This window comes from Pelecanus crispus, chromosome 6, assembly GCF_030463565.1.
Source record: "Pelecanus crispus isolate bPelCri1 chromosome 6, bPelCri1.pri, whole genome shotgun sequence".
NCBI classification, from domain to species: Eukaryota; Metazoa; Chordata; class Aves; order Pelecaniformes; family Pelecanidae; genus Pelecanus; species Pelecanus crispus.
In genome coordinates, this window is record NC_134648.1 from 35,227,438 (window position 1) to 35,254,181 (window position 26,744).

The 26,744-nt window shown below is 50.2% G+C and overlaps 2 protein-coding genes across 5 annotated transcripts in view; one reads left to right on the forward strand and one right to left on the reverse strand.

The window, feature by feature from the left end:
- Positions 1-8,379, reverse strand: part of SUSD6 (sushi domain containing 6) — a 90,840-nt gene extending 82,461 nt beyond the window's left edge. For 2 of the 4 annotated variants that reach the window (XM_075711847.1, XM_075711844.1), the window contains exons 1-2: positions 8,343-8,379; positions 970-1,056 (exon numbers count right to left, since the gene is read on the reverse strand). The gene's annotated coding sequence lies outside the window, so the exon portion shown is untranslated. Of the gene's footprint in view, positions 1-969; positions 1,057-5,063; positions 5,500-7,930; positions 8,012-8,342 lie in introns of those variants that run through there. The other 2 variants (XM_075711846.1, XM_075711845.1) reach the window with 2 other exon arrangements.
- A 14,365-nt stretch (positions 8,380-22,744) lies between these two features.
- CCDC177 (coiled-coil domain containing 177) lies at positions 22,745-24,679 on the forward strand. The gene has a single exon (XM_009480867.2). It carries the CDS (start codon positions 22,754-22,756, stop codon positions 24,677-24,679), a length of 1,926 nt encoding a protein of 641 aa, XP_009479142.2. The 5' UTR covers positions 22,745-22,753.
- Positions 24,680-26,744: the final 2,065 nt, after the last annotated feature.

A 26,744-nucleotide genomic window follows, 5' to 3' on the forward strand; every position in this document is an offset into this window, starting at 1 on the left:
TCTATTTAACTGAAGTGTACAAGTACCACTCAGGAGCACCCAGAAAATCTCAAAAGATTTAAATGAGCACTCCTAATGAGACTCCCTCAAAACTTAAGACTTTGCACTCAAGGTAGCAGTTGCAGGAAACAAGGACAACAGGTCAGCACAGCAAGAAGAGTGGTAGCAAAGGAGCTTAATGCCTTATCGCTGCTAGAGGGATCTGAGGGGAAGAGGGCGTAGTCAGAGGAATTATCCCTATTCTGATTAGCATCAGAACAAAGGCTCACATTAGTTCGTCAGCACTAGGACTCCCCTAGAGTACTGGATAATAACCTTGTTGAAAGCATTACAGGGATTTCCTCCCCACCCCACCCCCCAATCTACTTCCCTTCTCTAACGGGAGATAAAAGGGTGAGGTCCGAAAAACAGCTTTATGTTTCATTGTCTGAAAGACATATCCAGGTAGTTTCTTAACACTACAACACAAAACACAGAAGTAACATCCTTCTGTAACAGATTTTCAAAGGTAACGTTTGGGAGCAGGTATGGAAAAAAAAAAACCAACCCAAAACAAAACAAAAACCATTTTCTGTTCAAGAGAAAAGGTCAGATAGTACAGACGGCTTAGGAAAGCAGGAGTTCAACAGTTTCTAGAGCAAAACCAGGGAGTGGCAAGGGAGTGAAGAATACAAGGAAAAACAACAGCTTGTGGTATTTGAACACCACAAAAATGAGGTTAACAGAGGTGTCAGGAAAGAGGAGAAGGCATGGGTACAAAGGAGTCAGACCCTAAGAATATTTTAGAACACTAGCTTTTGAAACAGGAAGTAATGCTAACAGTAAGTGGCTGTCTTGCTGGAGGAGAACATGAAAGGCAGCACATTCTGACTTTAGTCTACAGAAAAGTCACTGACATTTGGACAAAATGCAGGTTTAAAAAGCAAAGAGTCAGGAAAAATAAAGTAACGGCATTAGCTTTCATCCTACCTGGTGTTGACACAAGCTGGCATACAATGGTTGTCAAGTTGGTATGATTAAAGCGATGATTCAGTGACAACAGGTTGATTCACACACCTAGGAATGCACAAAAAAAGTAAGTATTAGCTGTGAACACATAGGGATTAAGAAGGGCAACTCTTGTCACACAAGAGCTGGAAGGCTGAGGGGTGGAAGCAGCTCTATTTTGTTTTTAGGACACAGAGCTACGCTTCAGGTACAGACATTACCGCAAAATTCAGATCTGGGTTTGAGATATACTGCACAAGTTACTCAAGAACAAAGTATATTCAAAGCTACCCTTACACATTCCATTTAAAAATTTCAAGTATAAGAAGAGAACAGATCACAGTTTCAAGCATAGCAGAGTGGTGCTGAAAACATTTTTCAGCAGCACCCAAGCCTTGTTAATTCCCCTGCCCCCCAAACAGGACAGACATACACTTCTACAAATAAAAATCTAGTGATCAAACATACTGCAATGCTTCCAAAACAAGCATAGGAGAAAGGAAATTTCTATGGTGCCAGAAAGCCACGGGTATGTTTTATTGTCTCTTACCCTCCACACCCTTTTTATTCAGCATTAATACTAAAAATTCCAAGACTTAAAAAGAAAAGATGGTTATTAATAATGTAACCTTCTCCACTTGGGAAGGCACAGCAACCAACTGAGAACTGGGCAAAGTGGTCACCCAAAAGTGAAAGTAAAAGCTGTGCAGCTGAAAGGAATTTTTGTCTAGCCTGCTTAATATCCCCTTTGTTGTTAAACCATTTCATTGTCACATTTAAATGTCAGCCTTTTGAGTCTCAGAAGTGTGCAAGCCCTGCAAGACAGCAAACCAGAAACAGACTTGAGACATCTCACAGCTAATGAAATTAAAAGTAAACCTAGCAAACTCCTCTTCCTGTCTCTCATTCAACTTAAAATAATCACACACGTACCAAAAGACACAACCCCTGATCATACAGCCCTGTTCCCCATACTCATGAAGCCATTTTTAACAGATCTGTTAGTAGGCTTGCATGGTTTTATAGTCTCTGCTCACAAAGCTAGGGCAAAGCCTGCGATTAGTCTCCAGCATATTTTTGTTGCACATCACAGAACCAGTTTGCTGCATTTCGGGATCACACAGCTCTTCACAATAATGTTTTAGTTTTATAACAACGTACTACTAGATTTTCCTAAGGGGAAAACAGGAGCCTCCTTCTCCTGAAGCAAGCAGCATGCCCTTTTTGGACTTTCAAAAGGAGCGAGGGGCCCTCAGAGAGGAGCTGGGTTTAAAGCTTTCAGGATGATCCCACAGATGGCCACTGGGTCACCAGGGGCATATGCGGCGGCAGATGGAGAAGTGAAGCTTTCATACCCTCTGAGCAATGCTCTGCAATTTTGACACTTCTCTCGAAAAGCAGAGATGTCAATCACCCTTCCAGGCTGGTGTTTTGGCACAGAAGGCATTCTCCTCAGGCTGTGTACCAACACCAAAGGATAACCTATACAGGCTATTTTGGGGGCAGTTTCTGTCTTAGCTTTCAAGTATAATGAATCCCCACACAGCAGAGGATGGTAAATTACTGTTAAGTCTTCTTCACTGCACATCCGCTTTCTTTTTGCCTTTTCGCTCATTAGAGAGCAACACATACCCAGTGTATGCATCTTTACCTTCCCCCTGCCCCTCATTTAAAGGGGTTTTAATTAACATTAGAACACCTTACAAGGTCTAACAAATAAAATGCCTTGTGAGAATGACTGGCACAGATAGGGTCCAATACCCAAAGGAGATTCTGGCACACCCCACGGTATAATTGTACTAGTGTGGGCTGCTTCAATATCTATTCCTCGAAGACTTTCCAGAAGTTACTTACCAAGAAGAAAAAAAACCCCAAACATCTTAAATAGGTCAGAGACATTCAAGTATTTCACTAATCTATATATTTCAAATTACACATACAAACTATAGCTCCTTTCAAAGCAAGCTGCCTTTAACAGCTACTGTTGAAAATCAAATTGCAAGTTTAGTTATTGAAAGATCTGTAATTTTATATAGCGTAAGAACATCACTCTCAAGCTCACTTACAGAAATTGGGTGTTTGGGAGGATGTTGTTGGGCTGGGCTTTTTTTGTTTGGTTTTTGTTTGGTTTTTTAAAAAAGACTGATGTATCAACAGGATTTCCCTCTTAAAACTTATGCTCCCTTAAGAGTCCTGCAGAAAGAGATCCAATACTCCAGCATAACTTCTTAACCATCTTCATTCCCAAACAAGATGCAAACTTCGTTTTGATGAGAGATTCTTTCAATTCCCACTCATTTTATTACAAAACCCCATTAAAACCAATACAGGAAAAAAAACAGGAACAGCAGCAAACCACAGCAACATTTAATTACAAACCAGGAGGAAAATGAGTTGAGGGAAAGTGTAAACAGCTTTAAAGTTTTCAAAATAGTTCTGGAACTTTTAAAGTGTAAGCTAAGGAAGCTATGGACAGAGACACAGAGTATTGAAATTGGTTCACTTCTGAGCATGAGGTTAAAATGTTGCACGTTTCAGCCTAGCAAAGTTCAAGCATCTACAAGGAAGTCATTCCTATAGCAAGTGAGTTTACACTGTTGGACTGAAAGCCATTCTACCGCATAGCATAAATACAATGCAGTGTTTCATTTTCCACATAAAAGCGCTTCCAGAAGCCAGTTTCCCTTTACACTGCTCTATCAACTCCAAAACTGTACTTTACCTTGCCTACAAGGTTACTGCTGCAAACGTGATAACCAACCCATTCCACTTAACAGTCACTTACACCAGGAAGCAAATTCGCTGCTGGGTGGGCTGGTTGCCAGAATAGCAGTTCCCCTCGGGGAATCACCAGTGACATGAGACACATTTGCCCTTCTGGGGAAGGTTCTTGGTGCACGCTCCACTTTCACTCCACTTTCGGAGCCTGCCCACCATTCAACACACAGGCAGAGAAAGCCGGAAGCTGGGGGAAGGGGACAACGGAAGCAGCAGGGAAGAAGTAGGGGTTTTATACCTCTAACTTCTGGTCCTGCAGCTCTTCGACAGCTTGAGTGTCCTCAATAAACTGTCCTGAATTATCACACACAAGTATCATCAGTTTAAAATAAATAAGTAGCAAACAACAGGCCAGGCTTCAGCTGGTCTCTTATTAGCATCACTAGGCTCAGTTTGAAAATACCCTGTTTGCAGACCGCATCACAAAGCAAGTCGTGCGAAAACACCAGGCTTCCTGTGAGCTGCCACTACTCAGTAACAAAAGAAACAGCACACAAACGGCGGGTGAAAATATTTCTTGCTACACACAAAAGCTCGCTTCCTGAAATTTATAGGAAGCATTTCCACTGGTTAAACTTAAAATCAATTTTTGCAGCTGCTCAGCAAACAAGCCTGCTAGCAGAGTCCAGGAAAATACTGCCTGCATAACTACTGAACTGCAAAGCTGGGTGAATTATACAGCAGGACTTGCTAAGACAGGGAGCGCTTCATCGAAGTCCTCTACCTGTCCCTAACTACTACTCTCTGTGCTGGGGGTTAAATCGTTAACATCTGAAGTAATGCCATTTGTACCCAGAATAGCTTCATAACAGAGATTAAACATGTATGATAGCATTTCTAAAGACATGACACTTGTCATGACAGCTAGATAAACATAATTACAGGCTACTGTAATTCTGGCAAGAGAAATCAACTGTAACCAATACCATATATAAGCAAGCATCTTTGCTATGTATGGGTTAAGTTTTCCCTTTTCCTGTTCCAGGACACACCTTCATGTTTTATTTACATACCACTAAAGCAGAATTCAATCCCTGCTGCCTCACCTCTCCTCTCCTCCCTGCCACTCTCCCCACCCACACCCCCACACCCCCCAGTTTTTCAGGCAAGCGGGCCCAGCCCTGCCAGTGAAAGATCACCTCTCTCCCAGCTAAGCCTGATCAGCTTGGATCAGCTGGTTATAGCAGCCGACAAGTGGCTCATAGGGATGGGGGGCTGCAGGGAGTCCTCGTACCAGACAGAGTGCACAACAGGACACAGACTGGGAAATGCTGGAGCAAGGCTTCCACACTACTGACCTTTCATGCAGGTATCGGCAAGCAATAGGCTTCTCCGGGAGGATCTCAGGTGAGCAAGAAGAGATGCAACTTTCAAAAGGGCAAAAAAAGACAGCAGTGGCCTGACACAGACTCTAGGTGCAGCGTCCAACCTTCCTGGACTGACAGAGGCCAGCAGCTTACATCTGTTCTCTCACAAAAGCAGAACGAGCAAGAGACGTTTTTGGGCGGCACAGCAGTGGATGGCTGTGGTATGAGCAAGTACACTGTTAAAAAGGAGAAGTGATGCAACAGGAACAGCCGCAGACACAGAAACCCAAGTCTGCAGCTAAGAGGTTGCACAGCTGAGGAGCTGAGGTTAAGACCACTGCAGACTGCTCTTACTGAGAGCTGAAACAATTCTCCAGGCGGGAATAAAATAGCTGAAAACAACCATTATCCCAGGACAGAACTAATCCCATCAAAATCGCCACACTACAGGCAGGACACACATTTAGTGACTTCAGCAACCATTGCTCACTGACTCCCCAGGCAGCTTGCAAGCTCAAGCAGCCATTTCAGCCCGCTTTCACACACTGCACTAAATATAAACTCTGCTGATAACTGTCTGGAAACTGTTTCAGAGACACGGTGCACTGAACAACTCAAGGACATCGGGGCCCTCCTCAAAGGCCACATGTGGTCAATTTGCATGACAAGCAGAGAAAAGGTGACAGAACGAAAGTCTCTGCTACAGTAATAGTGTGGTTGGGAAATTTCAGCCTCCAGAACAGCACTTTCCCAGACCTGGACTTCACCGAAGCATCTGCGTATTAAAAAAATCCCTTTAAAGTAGGAACACGAGGGCACCTGGGTTTTGGTAATGACTTGTCTAAGAGGAGGTTATTGCTCCCCTGTCACGTGCTACTCTGCTCTACAATGAGGTGCAAGACCATAAAGAGATAACAATCATCTTCGATTTTAAAAGCTCATTAGATTAGGTTGCAGGTCTTTCAGGCACATTTCCTTCATCCCAGTGTCCCCTTAAAAGAAACATACCTTCCTACTGTCAGACAGTACTCTCTTCTCTAGTGGTCCATAAAACACTCATTTATATAACAGGACAAGCCAATTTAAGAGGGCAGATGAAACTCCAAACAAGAAAAAGAAAAGTTATTTTCTTCTCCAAGTTTTGCTTACAGAATCACTGCCAGAAACAACATGCAAGTTATAAAGAGAGAGAAGTGTGATCTGTAAAACTGCTAGTGCCACAACTGGCCACCAGATTACAATACTGGAAAGAATTATTCTCTTTGCATAGAAATATAGCCCCCCAAAAAATAGTGTAGCAGGAAAAGAAGAAAAGGAGGCAGACTTGCAAAGAGATTTATGACAGACACCTGAAGAGGAGGCAGCGATGAAATCAATGATAAACTGCAGACACAAAAGCACTGATCTTTAGAGCACTGGCATTTAATATGCAAATGCTCTCTCTGCTTAGGCGTTTTGTCTCCCTTTGATGTATACAGACAAGTTCTAACTAGAGATGCAGACTGGGGAGAGTCCCCTTTCCCCATTATCTCAAGTCTTTTTTTCTCAGCACCAGTGCTCTGAAAACAACTGTATCACTTCTGCTTCTGTTCAGAGGGGAAAAGAAAAAAAAAAACCTACAAAAAAGAGAAGTATAAAAATTACTATTATTAAAGGAGAGAGGCAATGTCTTCCCAGCTCTGACGCAGGATGCAAGCGGCAAGCTGGTGCCTGATATCTATAGCGCAGCCTAGGAGAGGAGAAAGACAAGCTCAACAGCAAACAGAGGACAGTAAAGATACTCTGGAAGAGCTCCAGATGTCTTGAGCTTAGTCCTACCGCATGGAAAATTAAAGAGGTCAAAGCCTCCTCTTAAGAACTTTTCTTCCCATTGTTCTGACCATGACTCTCCAGAACAAGCTGCATTGCTCCAGAAACCTCAGGAATTACAGTGACAATAGACTCCTGCCAAGAGAAGCACCATTACATAATAGCATTTATGGGAACACGCACAAAAAGCCACTAGGAAGCGCAAACAGACAAGTGCAAAATCGTCTCTGCCCATCAGCTCAGTTTAGCTCTCAGCCGTTCAAAGACAACTTCAGGATATTTTTCATTTATATGTTTACTTCCTCTCACCTCCTTCCACCCAACAAGATCTGTGTTACTGTAACTACACTGAGATCAAGTCCATTCCCAACAATAACGTAACCCCCCTTGAGACTAAGCCCGGTTGAAACTACTGTGTTTGCATTAATGTATTTAAAAGAACACTATGAAGATGAAAAAAAAAAAAAAAGGTGTTACTGTTTGCATTAAGTAAATATATTAGAAATAAGAACTATTTGTTATGGTATTTTTTTCATCTTTTACTCAATTTTAGGCATACTTACAACAGTTCTTGCTTTTCATCTTTTACTCAATTTTAGGCATACTTACAACAGTTCTTGCTTTTCAGTTCTCAAAAGCCCAGCGTGACTATTTTTGAGTTCCAGGTCCTCCAGGGGCTTTAGGATAGATTTGTTACACGCATGTACAGGTACAGCCTAAGCAGTGCACACGTGTAAAGGCAGCTGCCAGGGAAGCTCTGACCTTTAGGCGCTATTAAGGCACCATAAATAAGAACGCAAAGATGAAGCCCTAATGAACGCAAAGTTTCTCACATGAAATCATCTGCAGGAGTGCCTTCACTAACACCTTCATCTCAGACACCGCTTTTCCTCTGAGTCTCCCCGGGCACCCCTAAGCTCTACTACAGGAAAACCAGAAGAGAGCAACGAATACTTCTCGGCTGTTACTCTCGGGGTTTTTAAATCCAAGGGGTTCCTCCCACACCAGGGAGGACCCGCAAGCAAACATTCACTTTAAAGATCGCAGACCTCAGAGGAAAAGCCAGCTCCGCTGTCGTCACCGACCGCACGCTGCTGTGACACGGGGGAGACGCGGGTACCACAGGTGACATCAGGGAGCAGACCCGACCGGGAAGCCCAGCGCCGCCCTCCCGGGCGGGGAGGGGGCTCCCGCCGCCCCCCGAGGAGAGCAAACGCCGGCCGGGCCTGCGGGGGCCGGCAGCCCGGCGGGTCTCTCCCCCTCTCCCCGCGGACCCGCCGCCCAGCTCCTCCGCCGAAACACACGCTCCCGCTGCGGGCAGGCGGCACGGCTCCTCCGCACGCCGGCGGCAGGCCCCGCCGGAGCCAGGCCGCGCCGCCGCTGCCCCCGCCCCGCCGGAGCGGCCCCTCAGCGGCGCGGCCCCCCGGAGCAGGCTGCGCACCCTCCCCCGCGGCGGCTCACCGGGCGGTTCAGGCGGCGGGTCGCGGCCGGCGCCTGGCCTGGCCTGGCCGGGCGGGCGGTGAGGGGCGGCGGGGCGGCGGTGCCGCAGCGGTGGGGGCTGAAGGTCGGCGGCCGCGCGCCCCGGCCGCCCCGGCGTCTCGCCCGCCCAACGCCCCGGCCGCCGCCGCCGCCCGCCAGGCCCCGCCCCGCCCCGCGCGCCGCCGGCCGGCGGCGCGCGGGGCGGGGCGGGGCCTGGCGGGCTTTAAAGGGGCCGCGCGGCGGCGGCCGCTGGCGCGGCGCGGCCGACGGGGGGCGCTGCGGTGCGGCGGCGGCCCGCCCCCTGCGAGCGGCTGCGGCCACGGCCACGCAGGGGACCGGGACCGGGACCGGGACCGGGACCGGGACCGGGACCGGGACCGGCCAGCCGGCGTCTGGTTTCCGAGCGGCGGCTAGGCGGTGGGAGCCCCACCGCAAGCAGCAACTGCAGTTGCTGGAGGCCTGCGGGATCGCTGCAAACCCCTTCCCCTCCCCTCCTTCCCTCTCCCCTCCCCTCCCCTCCTTCCCTCTCCCCTCCCCTCCCCTTGGCGCGGCGTGGCGTGTGTGCTGCTGCACGGACACGTGGCGCTCGCTGCCGGCCCAGCGCCCGGGAACGACGGCTGTGAAGGGAAGCTGGAGTCCTCTCCGGCCTGCTGCTGCTCTTCTCCCGGAGCAGGGGCAGCCCTGCAGCAGCAGGGCAGAGCGCTGCTGCAAAAGCCAGGTCGTTTCCTTGCGGTTCGCACCCTTCATTCCCAGGCTGAAGGGTTTATCTCACGCTGAGATGCCCATTGCCTTCGCTGTGGCTGTGAATCGTACCAGAACGCGGGCAGGGGAGAGGCTCTGCCATTGGCACGTCGCTGTGGATGTGCCACAGCAGCCGTGCTGGGCCCCCCTCGGCAGCTGCTATTTCAGAAGATGCCCATCTGCCAGCCCGTTCCTTGCCCGGTCCCCTCCGCTTACCTGCTGGCAGCCCCTTCGGCTGCCCTCCCAGCCCGACCCCGCCGGCGGCAGGCCTGTGGAAACACAAGCCACACCTGGCTCCGTCCTGCTGTGCAGCACCAGCAGAGACAGGTTGTTGGCCGGGAGGTCCGGGGCTGAGTCACAGCTGGAGGAGGAGAGCACGCTCACGGGGGTTTGGTGCATGCAGGTGGAGGGGGAAGTTCTACACCTTCTTGCCACCTCCTCTCTCTTCATCTGCTATTTACAGCCTCGCCCAAGACAACACTTCTGTACCCAACAGCGCGCACAGGGAATCAAGGAGGATCTCTTTCTTTGCTTTCCTTTCTCTTCCTTGAATTAACACTTACCTTCTATAGATCTGCTACATTATTCATATTTTGCTATGGAGAGTGAGCTGTTCTCCCTCTTATACGGAGGGGGAAGCGTATGTAGCCCTACTGGAAAGGTGGAGGGAAGTTTACTTTTCCTATTTTTCTGCAATAGCACACTGGTCATTCATAGTAAAAGCCCATAATAGGCTATAGAAATGGCTTACCATGACTTGATCAGATGTAGGAGATGAATACGGCACATGACAAAACATTCCCTATAAATACTTCCCTTGTAAGCACTTCAAAACCAAAAAGCAGGAAAAAAACTACATGGTCATCCGGAAAACATGCCTGAAGGCAGGAAGGAAGAGAGTGGGAGCTAGAGCTGCACACAAACCTGCCGATTCACACAGCTGCGCTTTTTGTGAAATCTTGGACATGGGCCAATATTTTCACTCTGTCCCTTCCACCTTTGCATTTTGCTCTGGTTTGACCCATTGGTGCAGCTCTCCTGGACCTGGAGGAAAAGTTCGGAAACCCACACACCTCTGAAAAAACAGAGCAGTGAGGAGGCTGCCACGCTGCTCCTTCTGCTCAGAGCATTAACACACACAGGAAGGTGCAACGCCTGGCAAATCCTCACTAAAATGGCCTCTCACTGCAGGCTGGTCCACATCTTCAGGTTCAACCAGTTAATGATTTTAAATATTTAGAGGTACTTTTTCATTTCTGTGCTATACTTTGTTTCCTTAATTCTCATTCTTACATATTTCTCTTTATAACTGTATCAAGCCATAATAAAAAACACTACACTCTTCCTTTGGGGCCTCAGATAGACAGACTGCACTTGTGTTTTTGTTCATCGTGGAATCACAGAAATCAGCATTTACAGACTATCTTATATGTCCAAAGTACCGCACAGATATTAACTAATGCCTTTTACATCGGATTTGCCATACTGCATCAGACCACCGATCTGTCTAATCCAATATCCTGTTTCCAGCATTAGCCAACAGCCAATGCTTCAGAGGAAGCATCCAAAAAATGCCACCAACGGCCCCCAAAACAGGTATTTCCCTCTTCACAGCCTAGTGCCTGTTCTTACTGCTTCCATTCTTTTTGGGCTCTGGGTTCTGAACAGGGAGGTGAAATATTTTCCCTTTATTACATGTGTCAATAAAGGAAGATCGGGAGCTGCCACCACCAGAGCACCTCTCGCTGAGGCAAAAAGCTTATGGTCTCAACCCAGGTATTTTGGCACAATTTTCCTGATGTTCAAAGGCTTTCAGGTTGCTTGAGTAGGAATGAAAAGAAATAATTCATTGAAACATTTAATTTTGGGTAGCAGAAATTTTAAAGCATGAAAACTGCCAAACTTCACCGGAAGGTCGAAGCACGCTTATTTTGTGCAGCCCCATGTGATTAAACAATTAATTTCTTATCCGGTGGTTATGGATGTTGCTTTTATTCCATGGAAGGAGTATTACTATCACACGAGTCTTAGCCCATCAATACGCTCCTTCCTGGCAGAGGCGCCAACAGGCATTTGGTCAGGCTGCGACTCACTGGCAGGGGGCCGGGGGAAGAGGGCGGCCCATACATGGGGACAGCGGGGCACCCCACACCGTGTTTTGCCCCAGTCCCCTTGGCAAACCCGCGGCAGTGGGATGGCAGGGGAGGCCAGGCTGGAGAAGCCCCTTTTTACAGCAATACGAAGCATCTCTCCTAGTGCAGTGAACGCACACTGTTCTGCATGCCTTGATAGTTGTCGTCCCTCCCCCAGGGACAGTTGCTGCCCTCCAGATCTAGACCTGCCACTGGATTATTCAGATAAAAGAAGCAACTTTTAAATCCCAGCCATGAAATTCTTATCCTCTCCTTCAAACTGCTGAAAGGCCTTCACATCCTCGTGATAACAAATGGTGCCTCTCACCCTCACGCACACACCTGCCCATCCCTTCCATCCCATGATGGACTTCACAGGTTATCGATGTCTGTCCAGGCACCGCATATCTAACATGACCTCAATTCCGAGTTATATTCCCTTCTGAGAGAGAAGCCACAGATAAAATATGATTCCTGATGGTAGCGCTCAGCTGGAAAAGGTCTCATGACAGTCTAAGCACTATCAGAGGAAAAAAAAATAGCCTGAGAGATAATGTTACCTCAGGCTGTGATACAACCCATCCTTGCTCATGAGCCCCTGGTAATGTTACCATCCTATGCGGCGTCCTCCTCCCCAGCGCTATGTGCTCCTGCAGACAAGGGGGGAGTGCTGTACCTGCTCTGTGCCATTTGCTCTCTCCTCTGCAGAGCTGCCCAGCCAGCAAGCTGAAAGACTGAGACAGCTTCACTCCAAGAGCAAGCTGCCACAGCGACCCTGCAGCACCCAGCTCAGTCACTAAAGACTTTTTGGCTTCACAGGGCTCCCTCACAAACCTTTTCTCCTTAGTGAGACAGCTCTGAAACTCTCACTACTAAAATGCAGGAGAGCTACTCACCTTTGGCTGCTTCCACCAATCCCTCATGTCCAGATTCCGGTGGGAAAGCAGGTAGCTGGCATCACACCAGAGGTGCCTTTTGTTCCTCGGAGCCGGCAGCATGCCAGGCATGATTCTAGCAAACAGCATCTCCCACTTGGGCGTACATGACAGCCACACACACTGTCGCTCCTTTGCCTTCTTACTGATAACACCTATGTGACCTATTCATTGGCAACTTGTTTGAAGTGGGATTTGTGCAGCAGTAAATCAGTTTTTAAGTGCTCCTGAAATCCCCACAGCCCATTAGCCTCCTGTACAGTTTACCTCTCCTGTTTTGCTTTGTTTTCTCCCGCTTCCTTCTGCACACATCTCCTGTTCTGCCAGCCCTCAGTTACACTTCCAGGATCATACACTGGAACCCATGCACATTTTTCATGTTTAGCAGGGCATTGCTCATTTATTAATATTCAGAGTAGATGTAAACAGAGAAGCTCGTCTCCAAAAGACTACTGAAGCAACATGGGAAAAAACAACAGTAGAACAGAAATCTTGGCACACCATCCACCTTCCTTCCTTGCTGAAGCACTCCAGAAGCAGAGGGGATGATGCTTTGCCCCTCGTCTCCAAATCCCTTTAGCCCTGTCTCTGCCCAGTTCATAGCCTGCTGGTAAAAGACAGGTGAGGCTAAACCAGGCTATAAGCATCACCCCTGCCATGACATTTCCCTTCTCGGAGTACCACCAATATTGACTGCATTGAGATAATTTCCCTTCCTGTGACTTGAAATGCAGTGCGCAGCTGTGGAGCAGCCGCTGGGGAGCCAGAAGACCCAGCTCACACCCTGGGAGCTTACCGGGATTTGGGGCTTGGAGCTGTACAACATTTGTTCTGTACATATAGGACTGTACCAAAGGAGCTCAGGAAAAAAAAAAAAAAAAAAATCTCTTGGAAACTACCCAGAGCTTTTCTCTCTGAGGGAAACAAACAAGGCCTTAATTAATTTTCTTTCAAATACAGCAAATTGACTTCTGCTCCAGTTGTGCTAGATTCAAGCCACACAGCACAATGGTATTAATTCCACTTCACTTAAGGGCTAAGTGTTCAGAGCAAGGAAAAGGGAGTTTCCTGTAGGTCTTGCTCACGTTGAAGTCAACAACTAAGCCAACTTGGTTTTCACAGGAGCGGCTTCTTCAGAGCCTGCATTTCTGAGGTTGACTGTGACATGACTCTGGTTTAGCACAGCACAATGCAGGACACAATGAAGGCACTGGCTGAGCAAGTTGCCTGGTCCCTTGCATATTTTTAAAGATCTGCCACGTCCTGCCTCAAATCTCATTTTACAGGCTCAAAGATCAAAGCTCTTCTAGTGTCCTGTCCTAAGGCTAGCTTACTGGTTCGCTGATCATCCTAACTAGCTCTGCTGTCTCAAACTTCATTTAATCTTTCTTACACCAAAGTCCTGCCTGCAGGATTTCCTAATACTGGAATAACACGCAGCATTCTGAACAGGGTCTCCTGGGTACCTCGCGAACCAGTGGTGTACTCCCTCATCTCTACCAGACACACTTTGCCCAATAAAGCAGAAGATCACATTGGCCGCCTTAGCATTTGCTTCATATGGGTAGCTCAGAGCCACCCTGCAATTGGTACCTAACCCTTGAGATGCACCCAAATCCCAGCAGAACGATTCGCCTGGGCACAGCGCCGCTGTACAGCAGCCATCCCGCACGGATATCTCGGCGTGGTGTTCTACAGTGCCATGGACCTGTACCAGCTTGCCCAGCACCATCTCATGAATCCCATCCCTGTGCTGTGCTAAAAGCCTGAGAGATGGAAGAAAAATAGTACAACAAAACCCGAATTACTGAGTCAAGTGAAACTGATGGTGTAAGCAGAGAAACTGCAGAATCTGACTTACATACACATATATGTGAAACACCAGCTCTACAAAACTGTTAAAGGAAAATATCCACCCTGCCCCCTTTAGTATCTGTTCAATGATACAGTAGCTGTGTCATTGCCTATGTGCTACAATAACGAGGTACAAGAGACTCCCTCTTGCTTGTCTGAGGGATTATGTTTAAAAGAGGCTGCAGGAAAAGATCTCCTTTACTGTAAAACCCTGTGATTAATTTAAATTACCTTCCAACCATCTTGAAATCCTCCCGCTGCCAAATTTATCTAGTATATTTAATATACGGCTTCATTATCACATTGGCTATGCAATGCTTAGGGAAGGTGCTATTGTTCCTCTTCACAGGTGGAAGAGGGAGGCCCAGATCCCCAAAGATACCCAGTCATTGCATTTATTTAGGTAAAAAAGTGACAAAGCAAAGAACTGAACCTGTTCCTGTCCAACACCCATTGTCCTCAACCCTTCTTTCTTTATGAGAACTTAATGTTCCAGGTTCTCCTGTGAAAAGCAGCCCAATTTACTCTCAGCTTCCTCTTTCATTGTCAATTTTGAAAATGAAATTGAGAAAGTCAGGCACCTCTTGACTTATTCTTCAAAATGAAGGGTAGCTGTAAAAACCTTTCTATTACACAATAGATTTTTGTTATGGGACATTTGTTAACTTCTTGGATTCCCATCTGTTCTTTCCACATGATGTTGCATTGTTTGCCTACGTATAGTGACTCTGTACACCTCAAGGAAGCAGTAAATCTTCATTTTCTTTCCTTTCTAGAAGAACTCATCCCTTTTCAAGTTGCAGAGCTGCATATTAAAACTACTGTCTGCTGACTTTCATATTTTTTGAGGCAACATCTGGCATAAAAACTGATTGCAAATATGATCAGAGTAAGGAAGATTTCCTTCCAGCAGCCTTCCAGCTGGCTTTATTCCCAGATATCAGCCCAATGGAAAAGAAAAATCTATTTGGCACTGTCTCCAGCTGCAGTCTCTCCCATTTCAGGTAGAACTGTTTCCCTTCCCAGGGAGGTTTTGATGACATGGGATTCAGATGACGGGATCTGAACTGCACTGGAACTGGTACGCCTCCAGGGTTCAGGACAGATGCTCTCTGATGCCTAAGGAGTTAGGAATCCCAGCTCTTGCTGTAGAAGAACAATAGATTTTATCCCCTCCAAAGTGTAAGCATACAGATACAGATATAATTCTAAGGAATTTAAATGTAATCCTATCATTATGGGTAGTAGGCTTCAGCTGCAGACAGTCGCCTGTAATTAAGCAGAATTATTCATAAGGGGGTTTGGCTGTAGTCAAGGCAGTCTCGCTAGCTCAGGTGATTATTAAACAGCTTTAAAACAGCAGGGGCAACCCAGCCCTGGGCAACCACCTCGCTGGCCTCATGCGGGTGTGTGATGCAACTCTGCCCATGTGTGAACGCTCTGCCTCCATGAGTGTGATATTTGTCTTTCAGTTCTCCTGAATTACGGAGGCAGGCATCATGGGCTTAATGCTTCTTCGCCTTTCTCCTCAGGCTGTAATGTACATCAATGCAGACTGAGTGCAAAGCCCCCACGTACCTCTCATGTTCCACACACATGGCTATACAGCTAACAAAGCGAGGAAGAGTCCAGCTCCCAACTCCTGACCCCTCTCTCATGCTCCCTGCTGCACTTCATTCCCAGATGAGAGCAGAAGCAAACAGCAAATCTCTTCCTTGTGTCTACAAGCTCCTTGGCACAGTACCATCAGGCAAGAGCAAGTACAATTTAGGAATGCAAAAGTAGCTCATATTTAGACCAGAACATTAAATACTATACCCTGGAAAACTATGTCTTGGTGCAGCTTCTGATAAGGGAAGGAGGAGTGATGTGAGATTTTTGCAGTTCCCCTAAAAATAACAAACTGATAAAATCCATGCCATGGTCAAGGTAGAAATCACACAGGAAGAGAAAGAATCTCTTCCTATTCAGCTAATAAACACCTCAGATTAGTTAAAACTAAAATAATTTAAAATCTCCAGTCTTAATCTGACAGTTTATGCTGTTTGATTACGCATTGCATTTTACTCCCCCTGAAGAGCATCACCAGTAATGTCATATTTCCCACTGTTCTTCAATAGCTTCATGTTGTGATTTCCAGGCTGTGCTAGAATAAATAGCACAGCTTGGAAACTGAAGCGGCATGCAAGACTGATCGTTTGCTCAAAACCAACAGTTGTCAAGTACATGAATAGAACATAATTGCTTTTCAGCTTCAGCTTGAAAATATAACCTGTGTTAGCATGTAATCTTCCTGTTGAGTTTACACTCAATGGCACTTGCTTATTAGAGATGATTCTGGGTCAATGCTTACTACTTATCTTAGTAATAATGGGGTAACGGTTGGGGTCCCCATCAGGGATCAGAACCCCCTTGTACTAGTTGCTGTACACAGCTATGACGAAGGCACTCCCTGCCCAAAATGAACTGTCAGGCTATGGCCTGGTCTATATCGAGGATACTTCTGCACATAGGACAACGAGGTCTGTCCAAGCTGCATTTTGGTGAATGCTGAAAATAGTAAAACTTGACGGAAAAGTTTGCTTTTTCTTTGATGAAAAAAGCCAGCGACAGTATTTCTACATGGATAGTAGCTCATGGAGATGTGGTTTGTAGTCCTGCACGGACCACTCCAATGGTGTACTCTGACCTCTCATGTAACAAAGACTTCCTCATACTAATTTCTGAGTGATTCAGGTATTTGTTTACTCCATCTTAAGTTTGGCTTATGACCCTGGGGCCAAATCTATCCTCCGTGATTCACCATGTGCAAGGGCTCCATAATGCCCTCACGACCTATGAGCTCTCCATTAGAAGCAAAGCCTGACCAGGAGAACTGAGTACATGGGGCTCAGCAGCACCATCTTGTATTTGGTTTAGGCCAAAATATGCCAGTATTCTAATTACTCAAAAAATAACCACTGACAATGGAATATCCCCAAAAGCAAAGAAAATATACTCACACATCTATACTTGTTTCCATGGAAATACACAGTGACAAGGTTTTTTCCCCTATTTTCAAAATTTTCTCTGCCAGCCTACCTTATTTTTTCAGACAGCCCTGGTAACAGGTTTTACCCAAATACAAAGACTACTGCAGATGTGCCAAACTTGCACAAGGCCAAGAAGGGAGCTGTTCATCGTGACCCCAAGAAAGCATCAGTGCAGCAACACTGCTGCCAGTCCTTAATACACAGAGAGCCAGCTGTCTGGAGATCCTTTCAGCCAGGGACCAACGTAACCTTTCGTTATCGAGGACCAAGTGTTTTTGGTGAGACAACAAACAGCACACACCATAGCGTTACCCAGGAAGCCAAACACTAATAACTCACCATCGGCACAGTTCATGTGCTAGCCTTACACTCCAGCTTTATACTAGGCTGAAGGATGTAGTATTTGTAGTGCAAGTCTGTCCCCAGTGGCTGCCAAACATCTTGCTTCTGGCAGTAGCCCTCTGCATTGTCCCTAGCCATATGTTGCCATCTCCAGCTACTTCCTCACGCCCAGCCTCTTCTCTGCTTCCCCACTCCGTGCATCCACCCCAGCAAGAAGCTCCATTTCTCTAGAGACTCATCTGAAGTGGCTGAGGCCCAGCCACAGATGACAACGTTAAGCAGAGCCTCTGGGCTGTGAGCGGTGGGGACGGTGCCTCGGCTTTGGGTAGTTATTTGAAGTTGCTCAGGGTGCTGCGTGCTCACTGGAACAGCCTGGCAGTGGGCTGCAGAACAGCGCCTGCGACCCAGGGGAGGAAGGAGGCTTTGCCTGCAAGCAGTTTGTGGCAGCAGAAGGAGGAAAGCAAACACCCATCCCGCTGCCTGCAGAGGAAGGAAAAGGCAGGCCATGCCAGGGCTGCGGGCAGAGCAGAAGCAGGGAGTAACAAAAGCATAGGAGCGGATAAACGGATCCAAGACTGAAATCTCCCGGAGGACTCTGGCTTTTGTCAGGTTGTTATGCTGACATTGTGGCATGCTGGGTTTCAGTCCTTGGCTAGCAGGCAAGCCCCGCGTGTAAAACCTTATGGGACTTTCTGTTCAGCATTAGCTCAGAGCGGGCTGCAAAATCACTCAGATGGAGGGGCTGCAGGACTGTAAACAAAGGATTATGGCATGTGGCAAGGGGCTGTTTAGAGGGAAGGGACCACGGGTATCATGGAGATGGGGATTAATAAGTGTCTCATTAATGAATGCCTCATTAAAGTTTTAAAGTAGTACTTAAACCACCCAGCTGACAGAGGAAGGCTGTGCTGGAGAGGCTCTGGTATGTCTGGGAGGGGTGCAGGAGCTGCCCCCAGGCAGGGAAGGGACATGCTCATCCTCCTACCCCGTGGGAAGGCAATGGTGCCTGTGCTCCATCTGCAGCTAGAAAGAGAAGGACGCTGTGCCTGCGAGATACCAGCAGCCTGTAGCCTAAAAATTGTCAGAGGGCTCCTTACTCCTCTCTCCCCAAGGCTGTCACCTTCCCCCTATCCCCAGCGCTCAGGAAGGAGCAGGAGCATTCTGGTGCAAAATTAGGAGCAGTCTGCACAGGAGTGAGTAGGCTGAGAGTTGGCATAGCTACACAATAGCTAGGTCAGGGTCCTCCCAACAACAGTGTAAACACAGCGTGTGAGAAAGAGAGAGCAGAAATTGCAAACTAGCTGGAGACAGGATTCAACGTGGAAAACAAAAGCTATTTAGCAAGGAGGAAATAATTCACCAACTAACGTTCCCCATGGCAGAGGGGGGAACCGTTCTGGAAAGTCAAATTGTGTTGCGCAAACCTCAGGAGAGCTAGCAAATCAGAGAAGGGGACACGAGGAGATGTTAGAGAGGAGGAAGGCAACACACCGGCGTCAGGACTGTGCACACAGCTACCCTGTGCCAGGCAGCACGGAGGTAAGTGCTGGGCAGGAGCCCACTGCTCAGTTCAGGGCAGCGGCTACTGGGAGAGCCAGACACACTGGGAGGACGTCAGAAGAAGGGTGACAGCTCGTTGTGCAACTACAGGGGATTGATTTGCAAGGACAGTATGTTTTCCTTGGCTCTGAGGGGATATGGAAACAGTTTGCAAACATTTGTAAGGCATAGACCTAAGCAGGAGGGAGGGCAAATTACTTACTAGAGAAGATAAAACAGAGAGAGGAAAAAATGGAGCTGAAAGTAACTACTAACATTTTAGCAATGAGCTCTAGCAGGTTGTGAAATAGCTCTCACAAGGAGAGCAGGGAAAAACCCAGGTACAGGCAGTTTTCAAGTTGGATGGGAAGAAAGTAATTAATACATGCACAATGAAGAGCATACAGAAGGATTCTTGAAGTGATACAAATATTTCCACCCCCACAAGCCACAGTCCCAATTTTCCACTGCTTTGCATCTCTTGCTATCATTAACAGCAATGCAAAGGACAATGTTTATTAAACCAGAGGCGTAACCTCATAGTACTGCTCCACCTAAGAGCGTAGATTTCTAGACGTTTCTAGCCAACAGAGAATTAGGGCTTATAATTGTGTGTGGGAAAATGACTCACTAGCAGCGATCCTCTTCAACTCCTCCAGAGTTCTCCTCCTGCCCCATCCCAAATCTCCTTTAGCCTTGATGAAGTAGGGATATGACTCCATGTTTGGATAGTGTGTGTTACTGTCTCCTAAAGTCATATCCAGCTGCTTCTAAAATCTCCCAATAAATCCCCTTCCAATTGCATTTGGGAGACCACTTATGGGACTCCTAAAGATCCACAAGGAAACCTGAAAGATCAAGGCCCAAATACAGCCCCACTGCAGGCTGAAACAGCAACCTGCCAGAAGCCCCGAGAAGCCCACACCTTACCTGCCACATATACTTACCGGCTTAATATTTTCCCACAAGGTCGGAACATAGTCACGGCTTGACAGCTACAATGCTGCAGCTAGTGTTAATGGTTAGCCCCATCAGCCAGTGAGCTGGGCTCTCCAGACAGCAGAGAGCTGTTCCATGCCCTGAGGATTTTTCACATAACTAATTACCAAGCTTTAGAACCGTCCCCTGCAGACTGTGGTGATGATGAATGAATGAGATCAGATTAGTCAATACGGTTTATTGGTGGAGTTTGCCCCCTCGCTGTGGATGCGTCATTACCGTGTGCATTCATCAGCACAGGGATAAGCATGATTCAAAGTCTTTGCCTGTACAATATGAAACCAAACCAACCTGCAGCTCTTTGGCTTTCTCCCAAGGACTCCCTAGGCCTTTCTTGGGTCCCTCTGTTGCTCTGTATCCTTGTCCTGGGCCATCCTGGAAGTCCTTTGGTGAGTGCCATGTCCTTCCTTATTAAAGCAAAGCAGATTAAGATCTGCCTGTAGAGGTTAAACAAGAAATTGCTGAAAAGCAAGGAAGTCGTAACACAGCGGCTAATGGTGCATTTGCCACTACTGTCCTCTGCCTGACAAAATCAGATTTGCTCCACTATGTGGCACAGATGCTCTGCAGCTCCACAGCCAGCAACGATCCCCTTTTTGCTGAACAGTATTGCTAGAGCAGGGCATTCCTCAACGACGCTGGGGCTGTTGAGCCCAAGATCCCTGTGAAACAGGGGATCTATCAAAGTAACTGCAACCAACATATTCAAAGCGGGTACCTGCAAAGGTGTTCTGTATTGCCTATAGCATCACTCTAGTTGCCCCCCTTGCCAGTCCTGATGTCCCTGCAGCAAGCAATAGCTTGCCTTAGCACCAAAGGGAATAGGGTTTCATGGCTGGAAACTGCTTTGCACTGAAATTTGAGAGCTGTGCCTTTCTTTTCTGTCTCTGGCACGAATCCTCTAGGTGCCCCAAGGCAGGCACCTTCATATCCCTGCGGCTCAGTTTGCCATCTGTAAAACTGGGTTAGCATCCCCTCCTCCTTCTGACACCCCTTTTATCCTTGCTTATATTAACCGTGTATACGGATAGGCTTGTCTGTATGCAGGCACAGTGCAAAATAGGGGGAAGGTCTGCAGGGAAGGATGCGTGTACGGAGGGGCAGTTGCATGGAGGGATGGGTGCATAGAGGGGCAAGTGCATGGAGGGATGGGTGCATGGAGGGGCAAGTGCATAGAGGGATGCGTGCACGGAGCGGCAAGTGCATGGAGGGATGGGTGCACGGAGGGGCAAGTGCATGGAGGGATGGGTGCATGGAGGGGCAGGTGCATGGAGGAATGGGTGCATGGAGGGGCAAGTGCATGGAACGATGGGTGTATGGAGGGGCAGGTGCATGGAGGGATGGGTGCATGGAGGGGCAAGTGCATAGAGGGATGCGTGCACAGAGTGGCAAGTGCATGGAGGGATGGGTGCACGGAGGGGCAGGTGCATGGAGGGGCAGGTGCATGGAGGAATGGGTGCATGGAGGGCCAGGTGCATAGAGGGATGCGTGCGCGGAGCAGCAAGTGCATGGAGGGATGGGTGCATGGAGGGATGGGTGCATGGAGGGATGGGTGCATGGAGGGGCAGGTGCATGGAGGGATGGGTGCATGGAGGGATGGGTGCATGGAGGGGCGGGTGCATGGAGGGATGGGTGCATGGAGGGATGGGTGCATGGAGGGGTAAGTGCATGGAGGGATGGGTGCACGGAGGGCAAGTGCACGGAAGGGCGCCGGGGTGGAGGGATGCGCACACAGGGATGGAGGATGCCTGCAGGGAAGGACACACCCGGCGGGCCGGGCGCTTCCTTGCCCACCGCCCGAGCCGACCCCGGCGCCGCTCCCGCCGCAGCAGCGCCCGGCCCGGCCCCTCGCGGTGGGGGCGGGGAGGGGGGGGAGAGGGGGGCGGGATCCCCCCCCGGCCGCAGCGCTGCCCCGGCCCGGCCCCGCCGCCGGGATGCGGGGCGGGTTCCCCCCGCGCCCGCCTCCGCCCGCCCCCGGCGCGGGGCCTGCAGCGGGCAGCGCCGGGCGCCGCAGCCTGCGGGCGGCCGCCGTGCCCGCCGCCCCGGAGGTGGGGGCGCCGCGCGGGGCCCGGGGAGCCATGGGGGAGCCGCCGCCGCCGCCCGCCTGATCCCCGAGGCTGCCGGCACCGAGACAAAGCGCGGGGCTGCCCGCCGCGCCCGCCCGGTGAGTGCCGCGGGGGGCCCCGTCCTGCGCTGTGGGCACCGGCTCGGTGTGGGGGGGGGGGGGTCGCGGTCCCGCACCCAGCCCTGCCTGACACCCCCGTGCACCCCCAGCCTCATTCACAGCCCCGACCCCCGGCGCCCCGCAAGCATCCTCGCTCACAGCCCGAGCACCCCCCAGCCCGCTCTCCCCCACCTCTGGCCCAGACGCGCGCCGTGCACGCCCAGCACCCCCATTCGTTGCCAAACAAGCCTGCGGCCGCTGCCCAAACGTGCCGCGGGGGCTCTGAAGGTGTGCCCCCAGGCACACCCCCATGCACAACCCACGCGCCCTAAAGACTCCCCCATCACCCGCCCCCCGCGCCCGAGCACACGCTCCCAACACCCCCCCTGACCGCCCAAACACATCTCCCCGCCCTAAAAACACCTCGCCGCAGGCACCCCCCCCTCCACCAAACACTGACACCCCCACACCCCCCACGCAGCCTGCCCCCCTCTCTCTGCAAACACACCCCAGCTGCACACCCCCGCTGCAGACCCCGCCACCCCTCTCCAGCTCCTCCTGCCCGCCCTGCCCTTGCGAGACAAAGGGGCTCCGTGCCCCCCTCCGCCCGCCCTCCCGCTCACCCGCCGCCGCTCTCTCCCTTGCAGGCCGAGCCATGGTGGAGCCGCCGGCCGAGCCTCCCCCGCAGCCCTGCCCGGCGCCCGGGGGGGCAGCGGCGGCGGCGGCGGCGGGGGGGGAGCCGTCCCGCCCCGGGGAGCAGTCACCGCTGCTGCACCTGGACCTGTACAACTTCGACTGCGCGGCGGCGGAGGGCAGCCGGTACGTGCTGACCAGCCCGCGGTCGCTGGAGGCCTGCGCCCGCTGCGCCGTGCGGCCGGTGGAGCTGCTGCCGCGGGCGCTGGGGGAGCTGCTGCGGGAGGCCCCCGGCCGCTCCATGCGGGTGGCCGCCGGCCTCTACGAGGCCTACGAGCGGGAGCGCCGCCGCAAGCTGCAGCAGTGCCGGGAAGAGCGGGAGAGGATTATCCGGGAGGAGAAGAGGCGGATCCTCGCCCCGCTCGGCAGCCTGCCGCCCTCGCCCGCCGCCCGCGTCGCCCCCCGGGCCGCCGCCGCCACCACCACCGCCGCCGGTGGGCCCCGGCCCCATGGCGGGGGGAAGGCTGGGGCGTCCGGGGGCACCAAGGCCAAGAGCCACTCTCTGGACTCGCTGCAGAAGCGCCGTGAGGGCAGCTGGGGCAAGACCTCCTCCGAGTCGGGGGCCTCGTCCTCCTACAGCGGGGAGAGCCTGCGGGAGCGCGGGGGCAAGCGGGGCGGCCGGGGCCGGGGGGGAGCCGCCGCCGCCGATGGGTCCCTGCTGGGGCGCAGCTTCAGCCTGGGAGACCTCAGCCACTCTCCGCAGACCGCCCAGAGGGTGGAGAGGATCGTCAGGGAGGTGAAGAGGAGGAAGGGGCTGTCGGAGGTGCCCGAGCGGGACAAGAAAATCGCGGCGCTGATGATCGCCAAGCACCAGGAGGCCAGCCTCCTGCGGGAGCAGCGGCAGGCGGCCCACCTGCAGTGGGACAGCCAGCGGCGCCTGGCAGAGCAGCGGAAGGAGCAGGAGGAGAAGGAGAAGCAGAGGGCCCTCCTGCAGGGCCAGCGGGTGTGGGAGAGCCAGGTGGAGAAGCGGCGGGGGAGGCTGAGCCAGGAGCAGGAGGAGGCCGCCCTGCTGAAGCAGAGGCAGCGCCTGGTGTGCGAGGAGAGGTGGCGGGAGCAAGCGGAGAAACAGGAGCGGCTGCGGAGGGAGAGGCTGGAGAGGGCCGTCCAGGAGGACAAGCAGAAGAAGCTCCATCAAGAGCACAACCTGAAGGCGAAGGAGGAGGGCAAGAAGGAGCACCGGGAGCGAGAGGAGCAGCTCCTGCAAGAGAAGCTGTCCACGGCCACGCAGAAGAGGCTGAAGAAGGAGGTGCAGCTGCAGAAGGAGAAGAAACTGCTCAACCAAGCAGAGAAGCTGAAGCACGAGGCCTTGCTCAAGGAACTGGCCAAGCAAGAGGCAGAAGAGAAGGAAATGCTGAAGGCCTCTCTGGAGATGAGTTTGACCAAGGCGCAGGAGAACTATGAGCAGCTAGTGGAGAAGAGGAACCAGGAGCTGAGGGAGAAGGCCAGGCGGGAGGACATGCAGATCCAGAGAGCCAAACTGGCAGCAGAGAAGAAGGAAAGAGAGCAGAAGGAGCACTTGGAGGCCCTGGCTAGAGAGACAGAAAGAAAGCTCCAGCATGCTGCCCAGGTGGCCGAAGAAGTCGTCCAAGAAAAAGCCCGCAAGGTGGTCTTGAGCCGTCTGGAGAAGGAGAAAGTGCAGAAGATGAACAAGCAAAAGGTGGAACAGTATGAGGATTTACGGCGCAGGGAGATCCTCCTCTCTATAGAGAGGAAGCTGGAGAGGAGCGAGCAGATCTTCAAGGAGAAGAAGACTGTCTTAGAAAATGCCAGGTCTGTTGCTCGGGCATCCTTCCATGTCCGGGAAAAGGTACGGGAGGAGACAAACATGCGCACCTTTGACAAGATGGCTTTGGAAGCAGAACTGCACGCCCACCTGAATAAGAAATGAAAAATCTTGTCATGGATTAGTGGGGATACATCACCGGTTGTCCATCATAATGCATCAGAAAGCTCCTCCGCATTAACATTTAAAAAACAACAACCACCACCCTAATTTCTTATTTTGGGGGAGCAGGGTACCGCACAAAAATGTGGCAGCTATTTCACATACTTTTTAAAATATGGTTTTGTTCTGGGCGTGTTTTAAGGACTGACCTCAGTCATCTTTACACAGGGGAAGCGAGTTTTTGTGCCCTCCACCCCACAAGCACATGCATTTTCTCAGAGAGGGCTGCAGAACAAGTCTGTTTGAAGCCTGTGAGTTACCCATTGATTGTCTACACCAGAGCTGACTACAGCTGCACTCTCTTCAGTTGGAAATGCAGACAACAGAGACGACTGACTACTGGAGCCTACTGACTAAGAACCAAAACCACCCCAGCTGATTCTGGCTTGAGTGACAGGCAGCTTGGTTTAAGTTAAGGGACTGCATTTTCAAAGCCGCTGCACTTCCACACCGAAGGCGAGGAGGGCTGGAATACAGAATGCCATATGCCCCTGGGTGCCCCTCGCCTGCTGCTGGTACCGAGCAAAAGAAAGCACAGATCAAGACATCGTAACACCATGTAAGTAGACGTTATGATCAGAGCTGGGCAGAAGCTGTCAGAAGTGCTCATAAACACAATTTCACTTTTGCTGTTTGCAACTGTTGCCCCTCCCAGGTATTCTCACCTCTTCTTCTCCTTTCAAAGTTTCTCTTGTGAACATCTGTACAATTTCTTCTTTTCTTTCAGAGGAGGTGGAGAAGGAGAGAAGTTTGTGGGCAATCCACAAACTGACGGGCACCCACACAACCCACTTGTTCATTAAGATACAAAAATGACTGAACGTGTGGAAGCTGGCCTTTGTGGCAAAGGTGGATCATTTGTAAATGGAAATCTGCAAACAGATTGCATAGAGAAATTGCCACCCTCGGGAATTCTCAAAACTCAAGGAGACCCTCAGCAACCTTATCCGACTTGGCCTGCCTTGAGCAGGAGGTTGGACCAGGCGTCCTCCAGAGGTCCCTTCCAACCTAATGGGTCTATGAGCTGCATACAATGAGATGTTCAACCCAGCTCTTATCATCGTCTACTGAGCAGGGCAGCGTTTTTCTGTCCACTGGTGCTAACGGTTGTATTCTTATATAGGGCACAAGAAAGAGTAGATGCACAAAATAAGGTACATTACAGATTCTCTTAGATGAGGATCACAGCTTTTTTATAACTCTGACTCAATACCACTCGAAATGTGAAAAGCCTACCTACACCCTGTGCGCAGCATTCAAGTAAGACAAGGTTCTGCTCCAGGTTTCCATGTTTACGCTGCTGGGTTGCAGTTATGAGCACACATCCAAACCATGCACTTTCTGCTGTTTTTTTCTGGCTCCGGGCAGCACCAGCTCTCTGTTCCACCATCCGTGACGCCGTGCTGTGTTGCTGTGGTGATGGCATCGGACCTGGAGCATGGGGGAGAAGCAGCAACAACAGCCAGGATCTTGTTTCCTTGTGGCTGTCTCTGACATACAACACAGTAGAAGAGAAAACCAGAAGAAGGTTGACATATGGCACAGACATGCAGTCCTGCATGCATAGATTGCTTACCAGAATTTCTCAGGAGGTGACAGCAGGTAAAAAACCTCTTAGAAGGCTTTAAGGAAAGCGTTAAATGAACAGCAACAACAACACTAGACCAAGCACACCCTGGTGCCCTGCAAGGATGGAGACATTATACAAACAGTATTGAAAATTAAGCAAGTAGGGATTTTCTTTGATTTTGATGGAACTTGCTCTTTGAATCACGGTACAATTGGTGCTGTTGAGGGCAGCATGAAAGTAGGAATTGGGGCACCTGAGTGATGTTTGCTCCATCAGTCATTGGCTTGCTGTGTAATGCCAGGCAAGTCCCCAGGGGCTGGGCTTGCTCCTATTGATATAAACACAAGCGGAGTTAGGCTTTTGGGATTGCTGGGACTCGCAGGAAATAGTAACACTTGGCTTGGCAAAACACTTCAAAGACTTTGGACAAATGATGCT

Bases quoted from the DNA above. Each gene is read 5' to 3' on its own strand.
- CCDC177 (XM_009480867.2), top strand. From the start codon at position 22,754: ATGGTGGAGCCGCCGGCCGAGCCTCCCCCGCAGCCCTGCCCGGCGCCC.